The sequence below is a fragment of the Octopus sinensis genome, unplaced genomic scaffold, assembly GCF_006345805.1.
Source record: "Octopus sinensis unplaced genomic scaffold, ASM634580v1 Contig01855, whole genome shotgun sequence".
In the NCBI taxonomy this organism is placed as follows: Eukaryota; Metazoa; Mollusca; class Cephalopoda; order Octopoda; family Octopodidae; genus Octopus; species Octopus sinensis.
The window spans coordinates 554-10000 of record NW_021825151.1 but is presented as its reverse complement, the minus strand read 5'-3'; the positions used below and the strand labels follow the sequence as shown (position 1 = coordinate 10000).

The 9447-nt window shown below is 37.4% G+C and overlaps 1 protein-coding gene across 4 annotated transcripts in view; it reads left to right on the top strand.

Annotated features, from left to right (window-relative positions):
• LOC115227119 (insulin-like growth factor-binding protein complex acid labile subunit) overlaps positions 1–9126 on the top strand; it is a 15160-nt gene extending 6034 nt beyond the window's left edge. For 3 of the 4 annotated variants that reach the window (XM_036498539.1, XM_029798039.2, XM_036498538.1), the window contains 6 exons: positions 772–843; positions 2072–2143; positions 3926–3997; positions 6659–6730; positions 7507–7578; positions 9013–9126. In XM_036498539.1, the coding sequence (XP_036354432.1) occupies positions 772–843; positions 2072–2143; positions 3926–3997; positions 6659–6730; positions 7507–7578; positions 9013–9088 (436 nt within the window). In that variant the 3' untranslated portion in view covers positions 9089–9126. The remainder of the gene's footprint in view (positions 1–771; positions 844–2071; positions 2144–3925; positions 3998–6658; positions 6731–7506; positions 7579–9012) is intronic. The other variant, XM_036498540.1, reaches the window with a different exon arrangement.
• The last annotated feature ends 321 nt before the right edge of the window (positions 9127–9447 follow it).

Genomic DNA, 9447 nt, shown 5'->3' with positions numbered 1-9447 from the left:
TTCATCTTCTTGAACACTATGATTATAATGTCTCTTCTTCTTTTACTTCTTCTTCTTCTTCTTCTTCTTCTTCTCTTCTTCTTTTCGTCTTCTCCTTCTTCTTCTTCTTCTTTTCTTCTTCTACTACTACACTATACTATACTACTACTAATACTTACTTATTCTCTAATTCTCATTCTCCTTCTGTTTCTTCATCTTTCATACCTTTCTCTTTTTCGTCTTTTTCTTATTTTTCTCCCACGTCTCCTCTGCCTCCTTCATCTCCTCCTTCATTTTCTTTTCCTTAAACTTCTTTGTCTTCTTCCTGTTCTTCTTCTCCTTCTTCTTCTTTTCTCTTCTTCTTCTAATCCACCTCCTTCTTCTTCTTCTTTTCCTTCTTCTTTTTCCTCTTCTTCTTCTTCTTTTTCTTCTTCTTCGTCATCTTCTTCTTCTTCTTCTTTATCTTTTTCTTTTTCTTTTTCTTCTTCTTCTTCTTTTCCTTCTTCTACTTCTTCTTCTTTTTTTCTTCTTTTTCTTCTTCTTCTTTTTCTTTTCCTTCTTCTTCTTCTTCTTCTTCTTATTTTTCTACTTCTTCTTCTTCTTCTTATTATTATTATTATTATTATTCTTTTCCTTTTACTTTTTCTTTTTCTTCTTCTTCTTCTTCTTCTTCTTCTTCTTCTTGTCATTTTATTTTCCTATGGTTTTTTTCCAATACAAAAAGAACAATATTTCATCTTTTATTGCAATTCCATACTACGTCAAAATAAGCAACATTGTTTCCTGCTTCAGGTATCTTCAGGACAATAAAATTTCGAGGATTGAGGAAGTTGTGTTTCAAGACCTTCGCAGCTTACAAGATCTGTAAGTCCTTTCTCTGTTGTCGTTTATACATGAGGAATATAATGTGTCTTTAATTTAAATATTCCCTGAATTCTATTTATTAACACTCCCTATTACTGGAAGTCATAATCACTTTCCATATTCGTGCTATATTTATTTGATTGTGTCTGAACATGACAATGACTATCTGTTGATAATTGATTGCAGCAAAATTCTATTCCTGGAAACGTGTATGTTCATATATGTATGAGTGTGTCTGCAGTGTTAATATAATACTTATGTTTTTCTACTATTTTTGTTTCACATTGTTCTCTTTATTCTGTGGTTCCGTGTGGTTATTTATCCACACTTCACGAAATATTTCCCCTGATCTTTTTTTCTTCTTTTCTTCTCTTCTTTAGTTCTTCTTCTGTACTTCTTCTTCTAGTTCTCTTTTCTAATTACTCTTATTCTTCTACACCTTTCTTCTTCTTCTTTTCTTCTTCTTATCCTAGTCTTCTTCTCTTTTTCTTCTTCTTCTTCTTCTTATTCTTTTTCTTCTTCTTCTTATTCTTCTTCTTCTTCTTCTTCTTTTTCTTCTTCTTCTTCTGTCATAAACTTACTACCACACTTTCTCCTTGTGAATTTTCTCTTTTATTTCTTTCTTTTCTATATCTTTCTCCTATTATCATTCTCCTTCTCCTCTTGCCCATCCTTCTCATCCTCTCTTCTCACCTCGCCTCTCCTTATCTACGCACCTTTTTCTTCTTCTTCCCGCCCTCGCCATTTTGCCTTTTACCCCTCCTCCTCTTTTCCACCTTCCCTCTTATCCTCTACTGTTTTCTCTCCTTCTTCCTCTTCTTCATTTTCTTCTTCTTTTACTTCTTCTTGGTTTTGTTCTTCTTCTTTCCTCTTCAACCTCTTCTTCCGCTTTTTCTTCTCCTACTTTTTCTTCTTCTTGTACTTCTTCTCCTTCTTGTTCTTCTTGTAATTCTTGTTATTCTTGTTCTTGTACTTTTCCTTCTCCTTTTTCTTCTTCATCACCTTTTTTCTTCTCCTCTCCCCCTTCTTTTTATCCTCCTTCTCCCCCTCATCCTCTTCCTCTTTTCTTCTTCTTCTTCTTTTCTGTTTTTTCCATTTTGTCTTCTTTTTCGGTTACATCTTCTGCTTCGTCTTCTTTTACTTGTCTTTTTCTTTTTCTTCTTATTTTTTATGTAGCATCACAAATATTTTCAATCTAATAATTTTTACTCGTTCTTTATTGCAACAGGTATCTTGGCGCCAACAACATTTCAACCATCAAACATGGTGTATTCATGGGGCTTAAGAATTTAAAGTCATTGTAAGTTCGTTCAGTTTCCTGATACTCTGTTTGAAAGTAATATTTGATGCTGATAAATACACTCTTAACCGTATAAACTCTCAGACAGCACTAAACAAAATCGGGAACCGAACATGATTTAGGAAGATACAAAGTGTGATTAAGAGAGCAAGACACAATGAGAGAAAGAGGGAGGAATTGAGAGAGAATGTGAAATAAAAGGACAAATTTAATGTTCCTTTATTGCAGTTGCTTTGTTTCAATTCTTGACACTTTAACTAATTTTTGATTCCCAAATTTCAACGATTTGTATTTAAATTTGTATTAAATTTATATTCCCTGAGTTTTCAGCCATGTTCTCTCCTTGAAACGTTTCTTCCCTCTCCCTAAAATATCTCCTGTTATTTCTTTGACTACATTTCATCTTCTTGAACACCATGATTATTAATGTCTTCTTTTTCATTTTCTTCATTTTCTTCTTCTTCTTCTTTTTCTTCTTCTTTTTCTCCTTCTTCTTCTTTTCCTCCCCCTCCTCCTTCTTCTTCTTCTTCTTCTTTTTTTCTTCTTCTTCTTCTTCTTCTTCTTCTTCTACTTCTTCTTCTTCTTCTTCTTCTTCTTCTACTACTTCTTTTCCTTCTTCTTCTGCCACTTCTTTTCTTTTCCTCTTCTTTTTCTCCTTCTTCGTTTTTCTTCTTCTTCTTTGTCTTCTTCTTCTTTTTCTTCTTCTTCTACTTTTTCTTTTTCTTCTTCTTCTTCTTACTTCTTCTTCTTCTTATTATTATTATTATTCTACTTCTCCTCCTCCTCCCCTCTCCATCTACTTCTCCTCCTCCTCCACCTCCTTCTTCTTCTTCTTCTTCCTTCTTCTCCTCCTTCTTCTTCTTCTTCTTCATCTTTCCCAAACTTGCTCCTGTTCTTTTATCTCATCAATTTTCTCCTTCTTTTTCTTTCTTTTCTATACGTTTCTCCTTTTCTCATTCGCCTGCTCCTCCTGCCCATTCTGCCCTTTCTCTCTTCACTCCTTCTCCCTCCTCCACGCCTCCCCTCCTTATCCTACATTTTCTCCTTCTCCCCGCATTCTGATCTTCCGCCTCTACATCCTCCTAATCCCCCTCCTTCATTTTCTTCTCCTTTTCCTTCTTCCTTTCTTCTTCCTTCCCCCTCCGCCTCTTATTTCTCCTGCATCCTGTTATTGTTGTTGTTGTTCTTCTACTTCTCCTCCTCTTCCTCATTCTTTTCCCCTTCTTCTTCTTCTTCTTCTACTTTTTCCTCTTCTTCTTCTTTTTCTTCTTCTTCTTCTTCTTCTCTCCTCCTCCTCCTTCTCATTCTTTTCTCTTTTCTTCTTCTTCTTCTTTTCCTCTTCTTCTTTTTCTTCTTCTTCTTCTTCATATTTCATAAACTTGCTACTGTACTTTTATCTCGTCAATTTTCTCCTTCTTTTTCTTTCTCTTCTACTTGTTACTCCTTTTCTCATTCGCCTCCTCCTCCTGCCTATTCTGCATCCCTTTCTTCTCTCTTCCTTCACCCTCCTTTTACTCCTTCTCTCCGCATTCTCCTCTTCCACCCCTTCGTCCTCCTCCTCCTTCATTTTCTTCTCTTATTCCTCCTCCCTTTCTTCTCCCTTCCTCCCTCCCCCTCTTCTTATTTCGTCTTATTTTTCTTCTTCTTCTTCTTCTTCTTCTTCTTCTTCTTGTACGGTATATGTCTTCCTTTTTCTTCCTTTCATTCTAATGCCATATTGTTTGACGCTTTATCACAAATATTTTCCGTATAATCTATTTTACTCTTTCTTTACTTCAATAGAGATCTTAACGGCAACAATATTTCAACCATGAAACAAGGAATATTCAACGGGCTTTCGAATTTGACGACATTGTAAGTTCGTTCAGTTTCTTGATAATAATTTCTGAAAGTAATATATTGTTGTGAGTTCATCTTAAGGACAGAGCTGGCGACCTACTTTTGGGAATGAATCCATTGTTCTTCCAGATGCGGGTTGATTAATTAGCTCTGGGGCAACCCCCCCGACCCTTTCGGGTGAATTAAGGTTCATTTGAAGGCTACCCCCTTAAATAAGCCGTTCCGTTTGTGAGAGGCAGTCAGCATTTGGGATTCAAGGCAAGCAGTCGGCAGTTGGGAGTTTGTGAGAAACAGGCAACAGTTGGGATAATACAGCGAGTTTAGTAATGGTTGTTCTTCTGTGACAAAGGAAGTCAGGCAGAGAAGATTAAGGAAGTGAGGGAGATTACGGCGGAGGGAAGGCACAGCTATTGTAGTAGGAACTGTATCGCTTCCTGCTGCTGTTGTTGTTGTGGTTATCTCTCTCCTCTCTGGGTTCCGTGGCGAACAATCGCCGATCGATCGAGCCTTGTCAATCGTCGTCGCTCGACTTGTTGGGATCCCGGGTTCGAGTTCGAGCGACGGCAGGCGGGATTCCGTAACAACTTTCGGGGATTCCGTAACAATATGATGCTGATATATATACTCACAAATGTATGAACATTCAGACTGCAATAAGCAAAATCAATATAAATTTGGGGACCGAACAGGAGTTTGGAAGATGCAAAGTGGGAGTAAGAGAGCGAGACAATGTGTGAAAAATTGAGAGAGAACGTGAAATAATAGGACAAATTTAATGTTCCTTTACTGCAGTTGCTTTGTTTCACTTCAGGTCAACCGAAATCAATTTTCATCCTCAAATTTCAATGATTTTTATTTGAATTTTCATCAAAAATGATTACGTGTGTGAGTTTACATGTTTGCCTCAAATATTTTCAGCTGAAGTATATGTGTATGTTCATATATAAGTGTAGTTTCGTGTGAAATGTGACTATGTACTTCCTTTATTTTATAATTTGTCTCCTCCTTCATTTCTTATTTCAATATTCTCCTTCGCCTTTCGATATTGTCATTCAACATCGAATTATTCTTGTTCTTGTTCTTCTTCTTCTCCTTGTTGTTGTTGTTGTTGTTGTTGTTGTTGTTGTTGTTCTCCTTCTTCTGCTTTTTACTCTTCTTCTTCTGCTTTTTACTCATGTTCTTCTTTTCTTCTTTTTCTTCATCTTCTTCTTTTTCTCCTTCTTCTTCTTTTTTCCTTCTTCTTCTTCATCTTCTACTTCTTCTTCTTCTTCTTCTTCGTCTTCTTCCTCGTCTTCTTCTTCTTCTTCTCATCCACCTCCTTCTCTTTCTTCTTCTTTCTTTTTTTCTTCTTCTTCTCCTTCTTCTTCTTCTTCTAATCTACATCTCCTTTTTCTTCATCTTCCATATCTTTCTCTTCTTCGTCGTCGTCTTCTTCTTCTCCTCTTCTACTTCCCCTTCCTCCTCTGCCTCCTTCATCTCCTCCTTCATTTTCTTTTCCTTAAACTTCCTCTTCTTCTTCTTCTTCTTCCTCTCCTTCTCATTTTTCATAAACTTACTCCAGGTATTTCTGCTTATCACATTTCTTTTTTCCTTCTCTTCAGCATCTTCCTCCTATTCTACTTGTCCCCCTGTTCCTGCTCATGCACCACCTCTCTCATACCCTACCCTCTCCTACATCACTCCCTCCTCCCCTACCGTCTCCTAGCCCCTCTTCCTCTCACGTCACTTTATTCTTCATTCTTCTGCTTCTTTTTCATCAACTTACGCCCTTATTTTCTTCATCCTCTGATATATTTTTTCCTCAAATTCCCCTTACTCTCTCTTTACTCTTTTACTTGTTTCAGTCATTTGACTGCGGCCATGCTGGTGCACCACCTTTTTAGTACTTATTCTATCGGTCTCTTTTTGCCGAACCGCTAAGTGACGGGGACGTAAACACACCAGCATCGGTTGTCAAGCAGTGCTAGGGGGACAAACACAGACACACAATCACACACACATACATATATATATATATATATACATATATATATATATATACATATATACGACAGGCTTCTTTCAGTTTCCGTCTACCAAATCCACTCACAAGGCATTGTCGCGGCCCGGGGCTATAGCAGAAGACACTTGCCCAAGATGCCACGCAGTGGGACTGAACCGCAACCGTGTGGTTGGTTAGCAAGCTACTTACCACACAGCCACTACTGCGCCTGCAGGAGTGGCTGTGTGGTAAGTAGCTGTGTGGTAAGTCTTCTGCTATAGCCCCGGGCCGACCAATGCCTTGTGAGTGGATTTGGTAGACGGAAACTGAAAGAAGCCTGTCGTATATATGTATATATATATATATATATATGTATATATATATATATATGTATGTGTGTGTGATTGTGTGTCTCTGTTTGTCCCCCTAGCACTGCTATTTTTCTTTTTCTTCTTTTCCACTTTCTCCCCTTCTCGTCCCCTCCTCCACCTCCTTATTCCTCTTTTCATTCATCTTCTTGTTCTTGTTCTTCTTTTCGTTTTCGTTGTTGTTTTTGTTGTTGTTGTTCTTCTTCTTCTTCGTCTACTTTGTTATCTCATTTCTTTTTCTTTCGTTCATTGTAAAGCTCCTGTGTTTGATGTTGTATCACTAATATTTTCCATATAATCTATTTTAATCTTTCGTTACTGTTATAGAGATCTTGGCCACAACAACATTGCAACCATCAAAGAAGGGACCTTCACGAAGCTTTCGAATTTAACAACATTGTAAGTTCGTTCAGTTTCTTAATACTATTATCTGAATGTATACTTTGATGCTGATATATTTTCTCTCAGAAACGAATAAACTTTCAGAGTGCACTATCTTCTTCGTGTTCATGTTCTTCTTCTTCTTAATCTTGTTCTACTTGATCTTGATGCTGTTGTTGTTGTTCTGTTTTATTGTCTTTTTTCTTTTCTCTCTTTTTATTCTTTTTTCTCTGTTTTCTTTCTTGTTTTCTTCTTCTTTTCTTCTTTCTTCTTCTTCTTCTTTAGTTTTTTTTTTCTTCTTTACATCATCTCATCTGTTTTTCTTCTTCTTCTTATAAGACCTTTCTTGTCATTTCTTCTTATTTATTATTATATTATTTTTCTCGCTTTCTCTCTTCTTTCTTTTTCTTGTTCTTTACCTCCTCTCATCTCTTTTTCTTCTTCTTCGTCTAATACTTCTTCTTCTTGTTCATCTAGTTTTCTTCTTCTCCTGATTCTTCTTCCCCTTCTTCTTTTCATTCTTCTTCTACCTCGCATCATCCCCCTCCTCCTTCTCCTTTACCTTCTCTTCTACTCCTCGTTCGTCTTCTTCTTCTCCTCTTCCAGCTTCTTCTTCTTCTAGTCCTACTCCTCCTCTTCCTTCTTCTTCTCCTTCTTCTTCTTCTTCTTCTTCTTCTTCTACTTCTTATCATTTTATTTTCCTATGGTTTCCTCCTATACAAAAAGAACAATATTTCATCTTTTATTGCAATTCCATACTACGTCAAAATAAGCAACATTTTTTCCTGCTTCAGGTATCTTCAGGAGAATAAAATTTCGAGTATTGAAGAAGAAATGTTTCAAGACCTTCACAGCTTACAATATCTGTAAGTCCTTTCAATGTTGTCGTTTATACATGAGGAATATAATGTGTCTTTAATTTAAATATTCCCTGATTTCTATTTGTTCTCACTCCCTATTACTTGAAGTCATAATCACTTTTCATATTCGTGCTATATTTATTTGATTGTGTCTGAACATGACAATGACTATCAATGATAATTGATTGCAGCAAAATTCTATTCCTGAAAACGTGTATGTTCATATATGTATGAGTGTGTCTGCAGTGTTAATATAATACTTATGTTTTTCTACTATTTTTTGTTTCACATTGTTCTCTTTATTTTGTGGTGCCTTGTGGTTATTTATCCACACTTCCACCGAAATAATTTTCTCTTGATTCTTCTTCTTATTATTTTCCTTCTTCTTCTTCTGCTTTTCTGCTTCTTCTTCTCCTTCTTCTTTTCCTCCTCCTCCTCCACCTCCTCCTTCTTTTCCTTCTCCTCCTTCTTTTCCTTCTCCTCCTTCTTCTCCTCCTCCTCCTCCTCCTCCATCTACTTCTCCTCCTCCTCCTCCTCCTTCTTATTATTATTCTTATTCTTCTTCTTCTTCTTCTTCTTCCCCTCCTTCTTCTCCTTCTTCTTCTTCCTCTTCTTCTTCTTCATCTTTCTCAAACTTGCTCCTGTTCTTTTATCTCGTCAATTTTCTCGTTCTTTTCTCTCTCTTCTATACGTTTCTCCTTTTCTCATTCGCCTGCTCCTCCTGCCCATTCTGCCCCTCGTCTCTTCACTCCTCCTCTCTCCTCCACGCCTCCCCTCCTTCACCCTACATTATCTCCTTCTCCCCGCATTCTGATCTTCCGCCTCTTAATGCTCCCCATCCTCACCCTTCATTTTCTTCTCCTTTTCCTTCTTCCTTTCTTTTTCCTTCCCCCTCCTCCTCTTATTTCTCATGCGTCTTCTTCTCCTTCGTCTCCTTCTTCTTCTTCTTCTTCTTCTTCTTCTTCTTCTCTTCCTCCTCCTCCTCATTTTTTCTCCTTCTTTTTTCTTCTTCTTCTTCTTCTTCTTCTTCTTCATCTTTTATAAACTTGCTCCTGTACTTTTATCTCGTCAATTTTCTCCTTTTTCTTTCTCTTCTACTTGTTTCTCCTTTTCTCATTCGCCTCCTCCTCTTGCCTATTCTGCATCTCCTCTCTTCTCTCCTCCTTCACCCTCCTTTACTCCTTCTCCCCGCATTCTCCTCTTCCACCCCTTCGTCCTCCTCCTCCTTCATTTTCTTCTCTTATTCCTCCTCCCTTTCTTCTCCCTTCCTCTCCTCCCCCTCTTCTTATTTCGTCTTCTTCTTCTCTTCTTCTTCTTCTTCTTCTTCTTCTACGGTATATGTCTTCCTTTTTCTTCCTTTCATTCTAAAGCCATATTGTTTGATGTTCTATCACAAACACTTTCCGTATAATCTATTTTACTCTTTCTTTACTTCTATAGAAATCTTGACGGCAACAAAATTTCAACCATGAAACAAGGTATATTCAACGGGCTTTCGAAGTTGACGACAATGTAAGTTCGTTCAGTTTCTTGATAATAATTTCTGAAAGTAATATATTGTTGTGAGTTCAACTTAACGACAGAGCTGGCGACCTACTTTTGGGAATGAATCCATTGTTCATCCAGATGCGGGTAGATTAATTAGCTCTGGGGACCGCCCCCGACCCTTTCGGGTGAATTAAGGTTCATTTGAAGGCTACCCCCTTAAATAAGCAGTTCAGTTTGTGAGAAGCAGTCAGCATTTTGGGATTCAAGGCAAGCAGTTGGCAATTGGGAGTTTGTGAGAGACAGGCAACAGTTGGGATGATACAGCGAGTTTAGTAATGGTTGTTCTGCTGTGACAAAGGAAGTCAGGCAGAGAAGATTAAGGAAGTG